This window comes from Pongo pygmaeus, chromosome 1, assembly GCF_028885625.2.
Source record: "Pongo pygmaeus isolate AG05252 chromosome 1, NHGRI_mPonPyg2-v2.0_pri, whole genome shotgun sequence".
Lineage (NCBI taxonomy): Eukaryota > Metazoa > Chordata > Mammalia > Primates > Hominidae > Pongo > Pongo pygmaeus.
The window spans coordinates 66145639-66167446 of NC_072373.2; the positions used below are offsets into that span (position 1 = coordinate 66145639).

Here is a 21808-nt window from a genome sequence, read left to right on the forward strand (position 1 = left end):
AAAAATTAAAAAGAGAATTAATATATCATCAGGCAATTCCACTTCTGGGTATAAAAAACAAGGTCTTGGCCAAGCACGGTGGTTCATGCCTGTAATCCTAGCACTTTGGGAGGCTGAGGTGGAAGGATCGTTTTAGCCCAGGAGTACAAGACCAGCATGGGCAACATAACAAGAACCTGAATCTATTTTAAAAAGTAAAGTAATTTTTTTTATAAAACAGGACCTCGGGCCGGGCACGGTGGCTCACGCCTGTAATCCCAGCACTTTGGGAGGCCGAGGTGGGCAGATCATGAGGTCAGGAGATCAAGACCATCCTGGCTAACATGGTGAAACCCCTTCTCTACTAAAAATACAAAAAGTTAGCCGGGCATGGTGGCATGCGCCTGTAGTCCCAGCTACTCGGGAGGCTGAGGCAGGAGAATCACTTGAACCCAGCAGGCGGAGGTTGCAGTGAGCCGAGATTGCACCACTGCACTCCAGTCTGGCAACAGAGTGAGACCCCGTCTCAGAATAAATAAATAAATAAATAAATATAAAACAGGACCTCAAAGAGATATTTCTACACCCATGTTTATAGCAGTATTATTCACAATAGCCAAAAGGTAGAACCAAACCAAATGTTCATTGACAGATGAATGGATACCCACAATGTGGTATATACATACAGTGGAATATTATTCAGCTTTAAAAAGGAAGGAAATCCATTCACGTGCCACAACATGGATGAACCTTGAGGACATTATGCCAAGTTAAATAAACCGGTCAAAAATAGGCAAACACCACATGATTCCACTTACATGTGGTAAGTAGAAAATGGTGGTTGCCAGGGGCTGGGGAGCAGGGAACAGGGAGTTATTGTTTAATGGGTACGGAGTTAATTTTGTAAGATGAAAAGAGGTCTGGAGATGGATGTTGGTAATAGTTGTACAACAATGTGCTTAGTACTACTTAATTGTACACTTCAAAATGGTTAAGATAGTGACTTTACTATGTCTATTTTATCATAATCTTTTTAAAAATTGAATTACTAGTTGACACCTACTGGTCTCTCTAAATACAAAAAAAGTGACATCTTTTCTGTAAGACTAAATATTAGAAATCAGGCTCTATGTCTAGTCTCAAAATACAGAGATAAGGTAAGGAAAGTTCACGGAAATATCTAAAAAACAAATATCCTTTGAAAAATCATTACAATAACAAGGTTTTTTTAGGTTCACAATTTACAGCTCATTTCAAGCTGTTATATGGGTTTATTTAGGCCTTTGATACTTGGTTATATACTTATTTTTAGAAAAAAGTAAGAATTATAATTTGGAATAATGAAAAAGATACTGAAAGTAGAGAGTGGTGATTAAATGCACAAACCCCAGAATCTGACAGACTCGGTTCCCACATCATTCTGCCACTTGCTGATTGAATATCATTGGCCAAATTACATAACCTCTCTGAGCTTTAGTTTACTCATTCATAAAATGGGAACACTAATTTCTAGGCTATAGAGCTACTCTGGGGATTAAATAATGCAAGTAAAGAGTTTATTTACCAAGTGTCTGACACACAATAAACGTATTAAGTGGTTGCTATTATTAATAAAATATGAACAGGATAAGGATAAACAGTAGGAAATTATAAGGATTGTAGGATCTTTCAAATTTTATCAAACCTATGAGTCTTAGATAGTTGACTTCTTATTTTCTTTAAGAAGTAAAGATATGCTACTAGAATTTGTGATAATCAGGTTGGGGAAGAAAAAGTTGATTTCAATGTTTTGCTTAAAGAGTTAATAGTGGTAATGAAAAAAGAAAAACGTCCATGGTCATGGAAGATACTAAAATAATTATAAGAAAATATTTTGTGCAACTTCTTGCCAATAAATTGGCAATCTAGATGAGATGCATGATTTTCTAAAAACCATAAATTCTAAAATTGATTCAAGAAGAGAAAGAAAATCAAACAAATCAATAATCATAGAAGAAAAGAATAATCAAAGTTCTACCTCTAAAAGTATCAGCAAGCCCAGGTAGTTTTGCAGCGCACTCTGTAACTTTCAAAAACCAAATAGCATGATAATTTTTCATCATTTAAACGATTGCAGAGCATAGAAAAAAAGGTTGAAATCTGAATTCATCTACAAAGTTAGGCTAACACTAATATCAAAACTGGATAAAGATAGCACAAATAAATAAAACTATGGACCAATCTTACTTAAAAACTGAAATTATGGACAGGTATGGTGGGGTGCCTCATGCCTGTAATCTCATCATGTGGGAGACCAAGGCGGGAGAATCGCTTGAGGCCAGGAGTTGAAGATCAGCCTGGGCAACATAGGGAGACACCATATCTACAAAACAAAATTTTTAAAGGCAGCACGCAGTGCCTCACACCTATAATCCTAGCACTGTGAGAGGCCGAGGCTGGCAGATTGCTTGTGCTCAGGAATTCAAGACCAGCCTGGGCAACATAGCAAAACACCATCTCTACAAAAAATACAAAAATTAGCTAGGGGTAGTGGCGTGCTCCTGTGGTCTCAGCTACTTGGTAGGCTGAGGTGGGAGGATGGCTTGAGCCTGGGAGGTCGAGGCTGTAGTAAGCCAAGATCATACCACTGCCCTCCAGCCTGGGCAACAGAGTGAGATGTTGTGGCAATTTTTTAAAAAAAATTCTGAAACCATATAAACAAAATATAAACTAATCAAATCCAGCAAGTAATTAAAATGGTAATATTTCACAACCAAATAGAGTTTATTCTAGAAATGTGGGAATGTTTCAGTGTAGAAAAACATATATATTCACTACACTCATAAATTCAAAGATAGAAACTATATGATTTTTATCATTAGATCCCCATAAAAGGCATTTGATAATTTTAGCAGTCATTTCTAAAAGTCATAAAGTGAAAGTCAATATAATGTCAACTGGTGAAATACCAAAGAAATTGAAATAGGAACAAAGCAGAAGAGTCCAGCACTCAATTTTTCAACACTCTTTTCACAATTCTAGCAAACACAAGATAAAATAAGTGACAGAAATATTAGAAAAGAAGATGTAAATTATCATTACCTCAAATATTATACAGTGTGATAAGAGATGCAACCTTAAAACGACTGTTAGCATTAATAAAATACACCAGTGCTAAGAAAGAATACAGGATAAATATGTTTTAAAGTCCATAGCTTTCATTTTATATCATCATAAGCCATTAAAAAAATCAAATGAAACAAGTCTCATTCACAATATTTTAAAAATAAGACTTATTCTTTGGCACTAAATCTTTTTCCTGAGGCAAGAGATTTACAATTTTTTTTAATCTTTAAAGTACTAATATATAAATAAAGGTTTATGAAAGTTGCAGATACCAGGATGAAATCACTTTTTGTCAAACACAACTAGAACCAGGAGAGCACAAAGGAGTAGGGTTCATGATTGCATGGACGAGATAAAAGACATTTTTGGAAGTCCTGTCTCAAGGACTTTCTAAAATAAGAAATTCTGTAGGACTGCAGCAATTCAGATAAAATGCTCTCAAAACAATACCTGCCCAGTAACAGCATCTCTTCCTCTAAAATGGCACCAACTCTGACTTTGAGTATCCAAAACCAATGTCTGTTTCCAAGCAGCTTATGTGAACTTCTCCTTTTGCCAAATAAAAGTTTCCCTTTGGCCAGGCACAGTGGCTCACACCTGTAATCCCAGCACTTTGGGAGCCCGAGGCGGGCGGACAAGGTCAGGAGATCAAGACCATCCTGGCCAACATGGTGAAACCCCGTCTCTACTAAAAATATAAAAATTAGCTGGGCATGGTGGTGTGCGCCTGTAATCCCAGCTACTTCGGAGGCTGACGCAGGAGAATGCTTGAACCAGGGAGCTGGAGTTTGCAGTGAGCTGAGATTGTGCCACTGCACTCCAGCCTGGCGACAGAGCGAGACTCCGTCTCAAAAAAAAAGAAAAAAAGAAAAATATTTCCCTTTATCCTCCCTTCTTTGATGCATATGTAGCTTGCCACAGCTGTGCATCTCAGGTTATAATCCTCTTTTCTAATTCCCAAATAAATTCAATGTATTTAGAGATTTTTTTCCCTGATTTTTTTTTTTTTTTTGGCTTACAGGTTTTTAATTGATAAGTTTCAGTACAGAGTTCACCCTGTCTATTCCACTTTAATGTGTAATCATAAAATTATGTAAAGAAAAAACTTGAAACAAAGAAAAAATGAAATTCTGAAGGTTCATGTTTTAAAGTTTAACACAGAACCAGTTAATGTAGATATTCATAGGAGCATTAAATCATAAGACAGTCTATGGACAACATGCTAAAAATCTTTTTATATTTCAGTAATTATGTTGCCAGAGAACCCTGGTATTAAAGCATCCTTACCAGAACTGAAATTCACTTATTTATATTTATAATATGTTTTACATATTTGATTAACATTGATTTTGCACTTCTATTTCAAATAATAAAAATAAATAATGTCACGTTGCAGGATTCAATGTCTTTTTTTTTTTTTTTTTTTTTTTTGAGATGAAGTGTCTTGCTCTGTCGCCCAGGCTGGAGCGCAATGGCACGATCTCAGCTCACTGCCATCTCCGCCTCCTTGGTTCAAGCAATTCTCCCACCTCATCCTCCCAAGTAACTGGGACTACAGGTGTGCACCACCACCCCCAGCTAATTTTTTGTATTTTTGGTAGCGATGGGGTTTTACCATGTTGGCCAGGCTGGTCTTGAACTCCTCACCTCAAGTGATCTGCCCGTCTTGGCTTCCCAAAGTGCTGGGATTACAGGCATGAGCCACCACGCCCAGCCAGGATTCAATGTCTTTATTTGTTGTTTAAGTATTTAGTGGCAAGTTTGGAGAAGAGAAGCACATGTTAGAATCCTTGGTTTAAAATGTCTGAAAAGAAAGACCTATTATAGCCTTACTAAGTCCCTTCTAACTGAAAAGATCCTTGGCTGTTTGCATCATCACAGAAAATAAGGAACTACATATACAGCATTAACCTTGAGAAAATTCAGATTCGGTCCTGCTTCAGTATTGAACCAAACCAGGTTATTTGCACAACAAGTAAAATGTCTTAAAACCTTATAAATCTTTTATATCAGGGTAAGCACTCATTTGAAAAATTAAAATAAGGAAAATAATATTATCTAAGATGAATTAAGTATCATGATTAACATTAAAAATTTAGAATTTGCAAGGAAGTGAAATAATGAGTTTTCTAATTAAAAGATAATTAAAGACAGATTTCTCCACATACACACAAAAATTTCCCTAAAGCTTTATAAAGATTTAACTAGCTAATAAGGTAGAGAAGTAATTTATGTGCCCACTAAAAAATACTCAATCTCTGAATGTTAGTCCAAAATTAACTTGTCAGATCATTAAATCATTGGCTAGGAACACGTTGAGTACCTATTATGTACTAGGCACTTAGATCATTGTGAGACAATAAAAAATACTGCATTAGAAAAGGACATTTTTCAATCTTAAATGCAATGAGCATTATTTGGCTGGCAATTAATTACATTTAACACATTAAACATATAGAGCAAAATTCTGAGCAATCAAAATAATTATACCCTTGAGCAATCGATTATTTAAATTTCTTTCACTATTCCCTTAAGCTGATTTCTACTCTGGGATTCTTTCATAGTTCTCAAATAAGAAAATAAAAAATTTCCTAAATAAGGCAATACAAAAGAATAGAAATGTAAGAGAAGAGATGTATTAGCTCTTGAATCCCTGTTTCCATTTGCTGTCAATAATGCCTCTAATGTTCGATTTTCTCTTCAAAGCAAAATCTTGATTTAAAAGAAGAAAAAGTACAATCACCTTTAACAGCTAAAGTATACTGATTAGCATCTACTAAAGTTAGCAAAGACTGAAACTGAGAAAAAAATTGTAGAATCTTTATTCTAAGTTATATAATGCCATTCACCATAGTAATGATTTTATACTTTGGTATATGGCTTTTTAAAATAAATATTGCCAACAGATAAAAATTTTTCCTTTGCTGTCTTAAGGCAGTCCTAAGAGAATTTTTACCAGTGTATGTGTTCATAACTTGAATGTTAATTTAAAGCAATGTTACTTCTATCACCTAAATGATATACTTATAGAAGAGTGGTTTAATTGGGAACAGAAAAACACCACATTGCTTCTTCCCAAGAAAAAGGGATGTATTCCATTCTCAAGGTCTCTCTCCCACTCTCTATTTATATATAATATACTGCATAGATAAATATACACACATGTATATATGTATTTTTTTGAACTTAAAGAAGACTGGACATATGTATTTACATGTATATATCCAACAAATATTTAATTTTGAGATCTCTCTCCCTCTTCTGATTTATTATTCTCAGTATAATTCTCAAACTGTACGATCTTTCACATTTCATTCATTCATCAAGCATGTATCGAGTCCCTTCTGCATGCTTAGCTTTTTGTCAGATGGAAGGAAGATACAAAAGAAAAACTGTTTCTGCCCTTCAGAATCTTTCCATCTCTTCTAGGAACGAGATAAAACACCATATATCATTAAGAAATTTATAAGACTAGTCCCAAAACCAATGGTACAAGTAACATGCATTTTACATTTATGTGGAATTTTAGAGCTTGGAAACACTTTCGTGATATTTAATCCTAAGAACAATCTTGTAAAGTGCACATTATTAGCTCCATTTCAGTGATGAGGAATCTGAGACAGAATTTTAAGTGACGTGTCTCATTCAAACATTATGAGTGGAAGAGTCAAGACTTAAGCCTGAGTTTTCTGATTCTAAGCCCAGTGCTCTTTTCAACACAGCACTGGAAACCAAAGATTGTGGTACACAACAGGGCAACAGCCAGTCTTCTGCTCGAGGTCCAACTAAACTGGACCCATACTGAGCAGTGTCCAGCCAAATGTCCAAATTAATTTTATCCTGCAAATATTTGTTCTTCAGTGTAATACACACAGCACAACTACCATTTCCTTCGTCTTAGTGCCTTTATCTCCTACATTCCAGAAATGGGGATGTCAATTTTTTTTTTAAATCTGGCCTAGATGGAATCATATAAATCTCAAGTCATAATATAAATCTTAAAGGTCTGGTTTCCACCAATCCTTACACATTTTGTTTTCCCCCAGCACTAGAGAGCCTAACCTACCCTCACCCCTTTCGAGCATTCTTGCTCCAAACGACCACCTATTTTAAGATGTCAACGACCCTTTCCCAAATTCTACAAATTCACCCCAGTTTTGCCACCCGACCCCAGCGCCTGCCCGGACACGTTCCCCTCCCTCCCAATAGATTTGATACCGAGTTCAGGTTCTGCAGGTCCCGTCGCGATGCTGTCACACAGCACTGACAGATAAGATTTGACCTTTCGACTCCGTCCTTGGGGACTTCCCGCTGGCCAAGAAGGGTAGTTCCAACCCCAGGAAACGGGCTTCCTGCTCAGGAACGCAGCCTCTAGCAGCGCACAGTCTGAGGCAATGTCTCCGGCAATTAGAACGATGCTGGGCGCCCGGGTGTGCATCACTCCGTCTCATACTCCTACCAACCGCAGGGCACTCGGTCCAGCAGCCAGTCCATCCCACCCACAGCCAAGTCCCAGCCAGCTGGACCTTACGCAGGACCCCGATGACAGGTCGTTGACGGCTGCAGCAAAAGCCAACGCCACCTGCCGCTGCTGCCCATCCCCGCCAACCTCAGACCCCCTAGACTGGACCGCAGAAAAGCGTTTCTATGGGAACCCCCCCACCGAGAATCACGTGACGCAATCGGACGACCAATCGTTTCTTACCTCTGCCCGCGGTCCACCTTTCGACCCTCCCTCTCGCCCCCGCCTCTTTCGCCCAGCCCCGCCCCTTGCCTGCGGAGAGCCCGCGCCTGCGCGCTGTGTCCTGCGCGCTCCCTCCCTCGCGCGCGCTCTCCGTGGAAGAGCGGGGGCAGCGTGGGAGGCGCCAGGGGAGCGCGAACCTGAGGAGGAAGAAACGGAGCTGGCGCGCAGGCCCAGAACCGTCCGAGCCGCGGCAGCCGGCGACGCCCCAGAGCGGAAGAGGGAAGTGAATCAGGCGCCGGGTAGTGGGCTGCTGGGCTGGGCTTGCTGAGGTAGAGGCAGCGCCGAGAAGAGGCCTTTGCCGCTGGTCGGGATTGGGATGTCGAAGAACACAGTGTCGTCGGCCCGGTTCCGGAAGGTGGACGTGGATGAATATGACGAGAACAAGTTCGTGGACGAAGAAGATGGGGGCGACGGCCAGGCCGGGCCCGATGAGGGCGAGGTGGACTCCTGCCTGCGGCAATATCCTTGCATTCACCGCCCTCCCCACCCCAGCCCAGCCCAGCCCGCCCTTCTCCTGGGACCCGGGAGCCTGCAGGATCCGCGGGGCACCGGCGCGGAGCTGCCCTCTCAACCTGCGGCTTAACGTGTCTCTTTGGGGTCGCCCGCTCTGAGAGGGCAGGGGGAAGCCCCCGTTTCCTACCCAGTCGGCAGGAGACGCGAGGGTCCCACTCTTGGAAGCCTGCCCTCCCCCGCGCGCCGTACACGCCCCCAGATTCTTCAGGTTGCACCCGAGTGCCTGCCTGCCTCGGGAACTGGTCCCGCCGGCCGCGCCCTCGCGGCGCTGGGGAAGGCGGCCCGGGCTGTTGGGGAAGGCTGGTGCCGAGCGCCTTAGTTTTTCTTCCTAGAACTCTATTTCCTGGTGTCACATTAGCTCCGGAAATTTCTGATTGTGGGGAACGTGCATCTTTCCTTAGTGGTTTTGTTTTTTGTTGTATTTTTGTTATTGGTAGCGTTAGGGTAGTTTATTCCTTACCGGGGGGCGGGGGGAGATGGGACGGTTCGAAAATTGAGGGCCCATGTGCTTTCAGCCCATTGGCCTTTTTTTAAAAAAAAGAAAAAGAAAAGAAGAAGAAGGGGATTTGGCAAAGTATACATTGTACAGAATTTGTTAACCGGGGGAGGGGAATGAATACAAAAAATACAAAACTCCTAGAAGGAAGCTTGGAGCCTTTTACCTGCTAAGAAAAGGACAATAGGAAAAACGACGGGGAATGCGTGTGGAGAATCCTTGGAAATATTTAAAATAAACCCCAATGAATAAGATAGAAGATGAGTCATTTGTATAAAGCAGAATCATTTTTGTAATCCTAAAATTGTTTCCATTTTAGTTAAAATATGGCTGTCAGTTCCCGGTTTCTGTTTTTGCATATTTGAATATTCATAACTTTGACTTCGCATTTGCATTACATCTTTTTTAGAAAAATGTAAATGTTGCAAAAAACCGAAGCTGTAGTTTTAGAAAATCTCAGACACTGGATTTGTATGCATTTCTAATTATTCTTGGGTGTATTCATAAGGAAGACTCTCAACAATGTCCTGTTATATTGGGGAAATATGAGAGTGAAAATATTTAATGGCAACAATATCCTTTTTTAAAGGCACCTAAATAGAGCATTAGACATTTATCAATATATACATAGTCCTTTGCCACAACTTTCACAATTAATTAGCTGTTGCTCTTTTGCATTATTTAAATACTTAAGTGCTTGGAGTCATAAAAAATGAGCTAATCTACATAAGGCATGCTTCTCTAGAAATCCCTGCAGCCTTGAAAATAACAGCTTGTCAACCAGAGATTTTGTGTGTGTAAGAACTTTTTCTTCAGAAGATAAATGGTGAACATGCTTCCTAAAAACATTATTTGTGATGGATAGATGGTGTTTTATGAAACCCCAGTGTATTTCAGGTAATTTGTGGTGACTCTTAAATGGTACTGCTGTATCCATATCAGTGGATCTGCTTTTTGATCAGTTCATCTTAAAATATAAAGATACTGTCTCTTCTTACCCTTACATACAGCCAGGAAAGACAGCCCTAGTGGTGGGGTACTAGAGATGGAGGAACAAGTGAACTCTGTGGTTTTCCTTTTAGGGGAATGTCTGTACATTCTGACAGTCTGATTGGCCTTCTGTTTCTCATGCTTGCTAACTCACTAGTGCTTTCAAAGAGAGCCTGAATTTAATAGGTATGGTCTAACACAGTTTGAATAACCTTTGTGAAATATGAGAGAAAATATCTAAAGCAAAAAATTAAGCTGCCACCTAAGGGACATATGAAATATTACATCTTCTGTGATGCCTCTTTTCATCAATATTGAGAGACTGCTAATGTGTATCATTCAGATTGCTAATCTGCCAGCATGTTCTACCAGCATTTCAGATAATATAGAATATAGTTCTAGTAAAAGCTTGGTGTTTATTTTTTCAATTAGAATCACAGGAAAAGACATATTTTGTTTGATAATAGGTTATTTCATTTGGGGGACTAATCATTCTGATATATATTTTAGGATTTCTTTAACACCACTCTAGGTAATGTTTGCATATGTGTCTCACTGGGAGATGAAAGACTATCAAGGTGTTCATTTGATAGTTAGAACCAAGAGTGAAACAGTCTTTGCTTTATTAAAAAAAAGTCTAATGTTCTATTTTGCTTTTGATATTTTGCCTTTGATTAACATCCTGGAAACCAACACATTGAATTTCCAGTATTGAACATGGTGACCAAAATAATTTTCTTTTTATATGTAAATCAAGTCATAAGAACCAGTGGTTATAATGCTTTCCTGGGGGCCATCCTTTGCTGCTACACCCTTAACTTCCATCACAGGAAACATGACAGCTGCCCTACAGGCAGCTCTAAAGAACCCCCCTATCAACACCAAGAGTCAGGCAGTGAAGGTGAGTCGCAACTACAACACAGTGATCTCTGCTGATACCTTATTCTTAGTAAAATCCTCTGCAGTTGCAAAAAAAAAATCAATATTTTAACTGTTTGCTATCTTTGACATAGAAGAGTTTATAATGTAGTTTGATAGGTAAAAATTTCACGTGAAAAAATAGCCCTGTAATGTAGTTATGATAATGCTGCATGGTAAGACACAGTAAGTTCAAACGATAGTGAAATCATTTGTGTGTGTTTTTAGAGGAGACCACTCAGGCTGAATTTGAGCAAAGGTTTGAAAAATAAGTTAAACCTTTACAAAAATAAACAGATTGTAATTGCTTTTTAAAGATTTTTTAAAACCATACAAATACTAAATATTTATTATAGAAAGCTCAGACATATGGGAAGGTTAAAAAGATAGTGGTTTGTGGTCCCAGCACCCAGAGATAACAGTTACTACTTTGGGGCCTTGCTATATTGTTACAGAGTTCCCTTTTGTTTTTTAAGAATGAAATTTTATAACATACTTTTTCAGCTGTATGCAATGTACATGAGCTTTCCTTCGCAATAAGTTTATAGCATTTTTAACAGTTGCATATGGATAAGCTGCAGTGTATACATAACTAATCTTTTGTTATATATTTAGACTGATTTTTTTTTCCTATTGTAAACCACTGAAATCAATATTTTTTGGTAAATTTTTAATTGTTCTCTTTGAGTAAATTGCTAGCAGTGAATTACTGGATCAAAGAACGCACTTTTTTTTAAGGCTTTTGGTACATGTAGTATTGCCAAATTGCCCTTCGGAACAGTTGTGCAACTTACATTCTCTGCAGTCTTTTACTAATTCTTAACCTATTTACATACTTATTTAAAATGATGCCCATAGCATCAACCCCGTTGTCCATAGCTATTCATACATCCTAGGAGCTTCAAGAATCTCAATTGAATAGTAGTAAGTAATAACTTAGGTAAATGCATAATAATTATCTAGGTAACATAATTTTTTATTGGGGAAAAATTTCTTTGGTTTTTACAAGTTGTAAAGAATGTCGTTGAAATTTCATTTTTACCCTGGATGCAAAGATAATTTTCTAAATCTGGTAATTGCAGTCTTCAAACCAAAGATAACAATAGGTGGTAGAAACATTATGTGAAATCCTGACCAGTAGGAATGCTGGAGGTATCACTTTGTGTTGAATGGAAGGAGAAATGAATTGTTGAAAAGGTCAGTTAAGTGTTTCCTTTGCTTGGCTGGATGGGTAAGAAAATAACTGCTTTTGAAGCAGGCTTTTGCCAAAGAAAAAAGATCATTATTAATGAACATCACTATATTTCATATCTACAGTCAATTCATATAAATTACAGTCAATTTTCTTATAAGACAGCTTGGTTTATTGAAATTTTTAAATAAAAGAAAGTTTTTAAGAAAAAATTACTTCTGAAGGATAATTCAAGGTGGAACTGCAAATCTGCTTCCTTGTTTTGTTGGGAATTTTTTTTTTTTTTTGAGACAGAGTCTCACTGTGTCACCCAGGTTGGAGTGCAATGGCGCAATCGCAACTCACTGCACCCTCCGCCTCCCAGGTTTAAGCCATCCTCCTGCCTCACCCTCCCGAGTAGCTGGGATCACAGGCACACACCACCATGCCCAGATAATTTCTGTATTTTTAGTAGAGACGGGGTTTTACCATTTTAGCCAGGCTGGTCTCGAACTCCTGACCTCAGGTGATCTGCCCATCTAGGCCTCCCAAAGTGCTGGGATTACAGCTGTGAGCCACCACACCCAGCCGTTTTGTTGGGATATTTTTTTAAGATCAAGACATAAATTTAAATGTTGTTTTAATAAATCGTTAAATTATCACATTGATCTGTTAGCAAATCCTCTCGGCTTTGCCTTCAATTATGTCAGTAGTCTGTCTAGTTTCTTACCACCTCCACTGCTACTATGCTTACCCATTCAGCCTGTGTTATTGCAATTGCCTCCTAATTGCTCTCCCTGCTTCTACCTTATCCCCTACTCCCACAGCGTATTCTCTGTAACATAGATGCCAAAGCGATCCTGTTAAAATGTGAGTCAGATTATGGCACTGCTCTTAAAACCTTCCAGTGTCTTCTCATTTCTCTCAGTAAAAGCCAAACTCCTTACAATGCCTGTAGGCCTTACACGATCTGTCCTCCCATAACCTCTGACTTACTCACGTGCTTTTCTCCCACCAATCCACTCCAACCACATTGGGTTTTTTTCTATTCCTGGAACACACTGAACATACACTAATAGCACTGTTCTTTCCTCTGTCTGAAACACTTTCCTCAGTTATCCCAAGCCTTCTTCTTTCACGTCCTTCAGGTCCTTACTCAAATGTCACCTTCTTAGTGTAGACTTTCTGAAATTCTAAACCCTCCTCATACAGATATGTCTAAATGTTCTGTTATTTATTTACCCACCAGGACCGGGCAGGCAGCATTGTCTTGAAGGTGCTCATCTCTTTTAAAGCTAATGATATAGAAAAGGCAGTTCAATCTCTGGACAAGAATGGTGTGGATCTCCTAATGAAGTACATTTATAAAGGATTTGAGAGCCCCTCTGACAATAGCAGTGCTATGTTACTGCAATGGCATGAAAAGGTAAGTTATGAATTATAAATCTATATGACTGGTTCTTTTATAATAGGGAATGACAGTGACAACCTCCCTCACCTAAGTAACCATTTTGATTGGTTGTACATTTTTGTTATTACAAATAAAATGCATGAAAATGATAGTTCATATTTATGTTTACTAGCCTTGGTCTTAAGAGATTCTGATTCTAACACTTGTGTTTATTCAACAATGATTATTAGTAATTAAACATAATCTTGAACTCTGAATTAAATCAAAACTTTGTAAAAGAAAATAAACAATACAAATCAAGAATTCTTTCACAGTGACCAAAAGGTGAAAACAACACAAGGATCATAACAGATGAACAGCTAAATTGTGGTACATACATAGAATGGAATATGATTCAGCCATTAAAAGGAATGACATTCTGACACATGCTATAACATGTGTAAACCTTGAAAACATACCAAGTGAAATGAGCCAAACACAAAAGAACTAATATTTTATAATTTTACTTATATGAAATAATCTAGGATAGGCAAACACAAAGGGACAGAAAGTCCTTAGAGGTTACCAGGAAGTAGGGAAAGCAAGGAATAGGGAGTTAGTGCTTAATGGGTACAGAGTTCCTGCTTGGAGTGGTAAAAAAGTTTTGGAAACAGATAGTGGTGATGGCTACAGTACATTGTGAATATAATTAATGCCAATGGATTTTACACTTAAAGATGGTTAAAATGGCAAATCTTGTGTTAGATATTTTACAGCTTTTTTAAAGAATTAGGGGTTTGGAGAATCAAGAATTCTTAAATCATGTTTTTCTATTTTCATACATATATTTTGCAATGTAAGTAGATGCTGGTACATCATCTGTCAAAAGAGTATAAGTGATTTTGAGCTTTGGGTAAAAAACTGGATAACATGTAAATAGAACCAGTCATAAAAATATTGAGTGAAGTGTATCTGAGTGAAAACACAAACATAAGAAAAAAGTACATAGTAAAACTTGTTGTTTAGCCTTGGTCAAGTCACTTTATCCCTCATACACTATCAAAAAGAACTAACATTTATGGATAGGGTAACCATTCCTCACAATTTTCCCAGGATAGCCCCAGTTTATGCCTGTTGTCCCATCATAACTATAAATAGTTCCCCCTTTTACTTTAAAATGTACCAATTTGGATAGTAATTTATATGGCACCCTATTCATGGAACACTTTCTGTTGCCAGACACCATACTATTAATGTTTTATTTAACCTTTACAACAACGCTGTGAAGTATATAAATATCTTTATCATCCTCGATTTACAGATGAAGAGCCAGCTTTAAAACCCAAGCAGCGTAGTTCTAGTATAGCCTCAAGATTGCAGTGAACATTGATTACTTATTATATTCCATGTATTCTTCAAAGGACTTTATAAATATTAACTCATTTAATCCTCATAAAAACGGAGGGAAATGCTTGCTATTATTCCTCTTTTGTAGCTGAGGAGACTGAAGCATCTGTGAAGTCTTCATTTCTTCCAAATGTCAGTCACCAGTTTTTACCAATCTTCGAAGTATTTCTGAAATCTATCTGTTCAAGTGTATCTAATGCAGCTGTTCACAGCATCTCTCCCAGTCTGTTGCCATAGCTTCCTGACTGGTTTCCCAGTTAACAGTTTTGCCTCCTTCAAATCTGTTCTCCACCCAGCCATCGGAATGATATCTTTAAAATCAAAATTGCCCTTGTCAGTCACCTGCAGGATAAAGTCAGAGTTCCCAAGTCTAGCTTCATCTTCCATGTCATTCTTCCCCTCAGGCTATAGCAATGCCACCTTTTTCCTGAGTGCACCATATCGTTTCACACCTCCATACATTTGCTCATGATTTTCTGGTGTTAGCCTGTCACCTACTCATTCTTTTAATGTGTCATTTCCTCCATGAAGCCTTAGCTGAAACATTCCTCTATACTGTTAATCTGGGTATAAACCTCTCCCTGGTGCTTTAATAGCACCTGAAGCACAACTCTCATTTCATACATTAGATTAAAATTACCTGTTTATATGTCTGTCTCCTCATGCTAGACCAGAAAATGCTGTATTTGTTCACTTTTGTATCCCCAGCATCTAGCACAGTACTCAGTATACAAAGGTATTCCATAAATATTTTTTGAACAGAAAGAAACCAGAGCTCAGATTCCTAATACTTGATCATTACTCTCTATTTTTCAAATTAGAGTCAGAGTTAAAGTTTCTAAGTTCTTAGCTATTAAACAATACCTTCTTTCTTTGGGAGAAAAAAATCTGACAAAGGCTGACTAATTGAAGTGGAAGTTGGGATGGTTGATCCCAGTTTGAATTTTCTCCTGACTGTGTGGTGAGAATGAGAAATGCAGAATGTCCACCTGTTTTGAGCAGGAACACTATGCTGCAGATACTTTTTTTTTTTTTTTTTTTTTTTTTGAGACAGAGTCTTGCTCTGTCGCCCAGGCTGGAGTGCAGTGTCGCAATCTCGGCTCACTGCAAGCTCCGCCTCCCGGGTTCACACCATTGTCCTGCCTCAGCCTCCCGAGTGGCTGGGACTACAGGCGCCCGCCACCACGCCCGGCTAATTTTTTGTATTTGTAGTAGAGACGAGGTTTCACCATGTTAGCCAGGATGGTCTCGATCTCCTGACCTCGTGATCCGCCCACCTCAGCCTCCCAAAGTGCTGGGATTACAGGCGTAAGCCACTGCGCCCGGCCTATGCCGCAGATTTTTTAAAACATTATTTAGAATTAATGTACTAGAAGGTAAACTAGTATCTCACTAGAATGTAAGCTCATGAGGGCAGGGACTTTCAAGGTTTTGTTTATTACTGTAACCCCAGTGCCAAGAACAGTACCTGGTGCGTAATTGGTGCTCAAGAATTTATTATTTGTTAACTAATAAACTCAGGGTCTATAGCCATGCCTTTTCCTTCTTTAAGAGAAATGTTTTACTAAATATGAGAATTGACCTTTTATTATTCTGTCAACATTTACATCTTGGTTTGTTTTTAGGCACTTGCTGCTGGAGGAGTAGGGTCCATTGTTCGTGTCTTGACTGCAAGAAAAACTGTGTAGTCTGGCAGGAAGTGGATTATCTGCCTCGGGAGTGGGAATTGCTGGTACAAAGACCAAAACAACCAAATGCCACCGCTGCCCTGTGGGTAGCATCTGTTTCTCTCAGCTTTGCCTTCTTGCTTTTTCATATCTGTAAAGAAAAAAATTACATATCAGTTGTCCTTTAATGAAAATTGGGATAATATAGAAGAAATTGTGTTAAAATAGAAGTGTTTCATCCTTTCAAAACCATTTCAGTGATGTTTATACCAATCTGTATATAGTATAATTTACATTCAAGTTTAATTGTGCAACTTTTAACCCCTATTGGCTGGTTTTTTGTTTTGTTTTGTTTTGTTTTGTATTATTTTTAACTAATACTGAGAGATTTGGTCAGAATTTGAGGCCAGTTTCCTAGCTCATTGCTAGTCAGGAAATGATATTTATAAAAAATATGAGAGACTGGCAGCTATTAACATTGCAAAACTGGACCATGTTTCCCTTATTTAAGCAAAATATGTTTTTGGAATAAGTGGTGGGTGAATACCACTACCAAGTTATAGCTTTGTTTTTGCTTGCCTCCTGATTATCTGTACTGTGGGTTTAAGTATGCTACTTTCTCTCAGCATCCAATAATCATGGCCTCTCAATTTATTTGTGGTCACCCAGGGTTCAGAGCAAGAAGTCTTGCTCTATACAAATGTATCCATAAAATATCAGAGCTTGTTGGGCATGAACATCAAACTTTTGTTCCAATAATATGGCTCTGTTTAGAAAAAACTGCAAATCAGAAAGAATGATTTGCAGAAAGAAAGAAAAACTATGGTGTAATTTAAACTCTGGGCAGCCTCTGAATGAAATGCTACTTTCTTTAGAAATATAATAGCTGCCTTAGACATTATGAGGTATACAACTAGTATTTAAGATACCATTTAATATGCCCCATAAATGTCTTCAGTGTTCTTCAGGGTAATTGGGATCTCAAAAGGTTTGGTTCAGATCCAAACAAATACACATTCTGTGTTTTAGCTCAGTGTTTTTTAAAAAAAGAAACTGCCACACAGCAAAAAATTGTTTACTTTGTTGGACAAACCAAATCAGTTCTCAAAAAATGACCGGTGCTTATAAAAAGTTATAAATATCGAGTAGCTCTAAAACAAACCACCTGACCAAGAGGGAAGTCAGCTTGTGCTTAGTATTTACATTGGACACCAGTTTTGTAATCATTGACTTATGTGCAAACTGGTACAGAAATTCTATAAACTCTTTGCTGTTTTTGATACCTGCTTTTTGTTTCATTTTGTTTTGTTTTGTAAAAATGATAAAACTTCAGAAAATAAAATGTCAGTGTTGAATAATTTATTTTTCTCTGACTTTAACAATTACGAATGTATGGTTAATTAAGAGGAAAGGTTTTCTGCTTCTACCACCAAGTACCGTACTCTTAACAAGAACAGTTTGGTAGAGTTTTTATAAGACTACTTTATATAGATATAAGATGATAGAGAAGAGAGTCATGAATGATGTCAGAGCACTACTGAAGCCTTTGGAGTGATTCCATAGCCCTCTGGATGGCAGCTGAATACCTGTATGTAGTATCACTGCCCAAAGACCTAGACTAGAAAGTGCAGAGTAGCCTAGCAGCTGCAGTCATTCATTCCCAGCCTCCAAAATTCTCTTTCTTACACCTCAAATCTATTTCTTGTACTTACCTACTCACAGCAACTTCTGTTTGCTTTCGATCTTCACCTGACTATATTCCCACTTTAAAACACTTCCAGGCAATTCAGGGTCCTATGGGTGAAGATAAGCTAAGCAATAGGTATTATTTTTAAATATTACTTAGAGATGGGGACTTGCTATGCTGCCCAGGCTGGAGTGCAGTGGCTGTTCACAGGTGTGATCATAGTGCACTGAGGCCTCAAACTCCTAGCTTCAAGCAGTCCTGCCTCAGCCTCCCGAATAGCTGGAACTACAGGCACATGCCACTGTGCCTTAGCCAATAGGTATTAGAGGCAGTCAAGTAGGTATAGCATAACCAATTACAAACTTTAAAATCAAATGATACTGAATGCTTTTTCATAAAATCCTTCGTAACATCACTTTCATAACTGAAGTGTTTGGAAAAATTCTGGAGTTCATATCTGTGCACACGAATGGGTGGGTATATTTAGAATCTGCCAGTCTATCAGCTTTACTGAGGGGAGATAATAAAAATATTTAACAAGTAGTATAATATAGAGACCGAGTCAAAATGGATACCAGCTGGAAACAACTGGTTCAACTGTTGCCTCCTGACTAAATGTCAGCCCAGGGTATAGTAACCGTGACACAATACTATCCTTGGTGAAAAGAGTTGGGAATAGGATTAATTGTGGAAAAATATATATAAATGCCATAGGACACTTTTAGCACAAAAGTAGTTGTTTACCTCCCATTCTCCTCTAATCTCAGTGGTTTTATTATTTGGTTTCTTTTTTGCCATTTTACAAAAGGGAAGAAATGGAAAACATACCCCTTCTTGGTCATTGGGTAACAGCACCATTTAGGTAACAGTCATACTTGATGACAAGTATGATGATATTTTAAGGACATGAACATGGGTGAAATCAATGTGTAGATGGTACAAATTCTTTTTAAAGCATTTCCTGTGGATCTCAGGATCATGAGGACATAACAGAAGAATAAGGTCTGAATCTTGTTCACCAGTTTGCTGTCAGCCTCATTGGGAAGTAAGGTTAAGCACTTGAAAATTATGTCATACAAAAAAAAAAAAAAGAAAATTAACGTCATACAATTTAGCATTTGACTGTAAATGCAGTTAGTCAATGTTGGGAGAACAACAAAATTAGGGTGGATCAGAGTAGTTAAAGTGAGACATTAATTTGAACTAATCCTTTGGAGGGGCAGAAAGGACAAACGGTCCAAGTGAAATGAACAGAGTAGAAAGAGAAAGTTAAAAGTGGGTTTAATAGTCACTGTTCTTGCAGTTTTAATGGTTTTTTTGTTTTGTTTTGTTTTTTTGAGACGGAATCTCGCTCTGTCGCCCAGGCTGGAGTGCAGTGGCGCGATCTCGGCTCACTCCAAGCTCTGCCTCCTGGGTTCATGCCATTCTCCTGCCTCAGCCCCCCAAGTAGCTGGGACTACAGGCACCCGCCACCACGCCCAGCTAATTTTTTGTATTTTTAGTAGAGACGGGGTTTCACTGTATTAGCCAGGGTGGTCTCGATCTCCTCACCTCGTGATACGCCCGCCTCGGCCTCCCAAAGTGCTGGGATTACATGCGTGAGCCACCACGCCCGGCCGCAGTTTTAATGTTTTTAACATAGAATTCTAGATGGTGCGAATTATTCACAGGATCAGAAACTATCTCCGTGATAGAGTCAAGAAAGTCAAATTATAGGAAATCATAATGTTTTGTTAGCTGAAATAGACATTGATGATCACTTAGTTTCAGCCCACGTATAAAGGTAAAAAAAAAAAAAAAAGGAAAATTAATTTTTTTTGTTTTTTTTGAGATGGAGTCTTGCTCTGTTGCTCAGGCTGGAGTGCAATGGCACAATCTCGGCTCACTGCAACCTCCACCTCCCAGTCTCAAGCGATTCTCCTGCCTCAGCCTCCTGAGTAGCTCGGATTACAGGCACGCGTCACCGTGCCCAGCTGATTTTTGTATTTTTAGTAGAGACGGGGTTTCACCATGTTGCCCAGGCTGGTCTTGAACTCCTGACCTCAGGTGATCCACCCTCCTCAGCCTCCCAAAGCGCTGGGATTACAGGCATAAGCCACCGCGCCCAGCCAGATTGATTAATTTTTAGACACACGATTTTTCCTTTAGATTTACAACTAACATCCCCTTACAGACAAAATATTTTAAAAGCACCAAAATAATTGAAAAACACACCCAATTAAGAAACAGACCAACGGCCTCTGTAGAACCGAGTGCCCTTAAACAAGGCTGCTTCTGTCCATATTCCTGCTGTGGGACCTCTGCCCCACTCCCTCTCCCCCTCACCCCAGTGTCACTAGTACAATATGTGAAAACCCCAATGTGAAAATGTTCTGTGCAGGTGCCTCTTGTACGATTCCAGATATGGAGGAGGCCCGGGAAGCCCACAGAGGTACAGCATGTCATCTGCCTCAAGGTGGTGCTACTTCACCACATTGATGATCCAACCACAAGCAACATGGGACACAGCATTCACTTTAACATTTCTGTTTTCCTTTATCATTTCTGTTACTTGAGTGTGTAAGAGTAATAAACATAAATTATCTATGTTTACATCTCTTATTTCTCTCTGAAACAGTTCCCTAGAATCCACACCACATGAAACACAAATTGAGTAGTGTATGACCCACCTGAATTTCAAAGCATTCTAAAACTCCCCTATTTTCCAGCCTAGCAGTTAGCTCCTGCTCTGCAAGACACATCCTCTTGACCTTGCTGCTAGACTATATGGGCCCCCTGAAGTCATAGTAGCTGGCGCTTACTCATCCCCACATTCACTTGGCATAGTTGATGTTCAACAAATATCTCTTGGTTGCGTAACATTGAACGAGCCAAGTCACCTAAGAAATCCTTAACTTATACACAGTTCTTAGGGTACCTGAATAGGGCAACACATCAGAAGTACAAATTGAGAACTATACAAAGAGTAAAATAATTCTTGGGTTCAAATACCCTAGAGCCAATCAAGTTTAGTCACAAAGAATTTCAATTCACTTCAATGTGGACAGTTAAGAAGGGAATTTATCAGCCTTAGGTGGAAATCAGAGCCACCATGAGTACCACGTGCAGCCCCTATAGTGTTTAGCTTTGCCAGAAGTCACCAGAGAAAGTGGCTGAGGGACAGAATCTCAGCTCATATCTGGCTAACAGTGGCACCATGGGAGTTTATATGAACTGCTCATCATTCTGTGGCATCACCTAAGAGCAGAGATGTGACCCAATACCCCTTGTTTTCCTTAAAGATAACAATTAATTATATCCGTGAATTTATATCACCTTCCTTGACTTTATATGTAGATTTTTCTAATTCTGTCAACCGTTAGGGTAACGAATAACTTAAGTGGCCAATTCTCTGAATAACATCATACTTCCTTTTGTTTCTCCAAAAATTTAATCAAGGTGCCAGGGCAACTAAGATTTTCTTCAATTTGCTAAGTTAAAGGTCAGTGTATTCATTAGCCAATGGTTCTATATTTTATTTTAGTTTTTATTCATTTGTTTTCAAATAATTTGTTCATATTGTTCAATATTCAAAAGGTAAGAAATATGTACTGTGGTAATTTTCCATTCCACCCTAGTTCTTCTTTTGACAACTAACTATGGTCACTTAATTCTTAGGCATCCTTCCGGATATAGTGTATGCGTTTACAGGCAAATACCTACATAAGATTTTACCTCTTTGTGTACATAAATACTAACATA

The 21808-nt window shown here is 38.6% G+C and overlaps 2 protein-coding genes across 5 annotated transcripts in view; one reads left to right on the forward strand and one right to left on the reverse strand.

Moving 5' to 3' along the window:
• The window catches only part of RGL1 (ral guanine nucleotide dissociation stimulator like 1), a 305456-nt gene extending 297699 nt beyond the window's left edge, over positions 1–7757 (reverse strand). The window contains exon 1 of one of the 4 annotated variants that reach the window (XM_054443341.2): positions 7303–7757. The gene's annotated coding sequence lies outside the window, so the exon portion shown is untranslated. The remainder of the gene's footprint in view (positions 1–7302) is intronic. The other 3 variants (XM_054443321.2, XM_054443311.2, XM_054443346.2) reach the window with 3 other exon arrangements.
• A 194-nt stretch (positions 7758–7951) lies between these two features.
• ARPC5 (actin related protein 2/3 complex subunit 5) lies at positions 7952–17738 on the forward strand. The gene is made up of 4 exons (XM_054443372.2): positions 7952–8287; positions 10656–10728; positions 13166–13342; positions 16339–17738. The coding sequence occupies exons 1-4, from the start codon at positions 8145–8147 to the stop codon at positions 16399–16401; spliced, it is 456 nt and encodes a 151-aa protein (XP_054299347.1). The 5' UTR covers positions 7952–8144; the 3' UTR covers positions 16402–17738.
• Positions 17739–21808: the final 4070 nt, after the last annotated feature.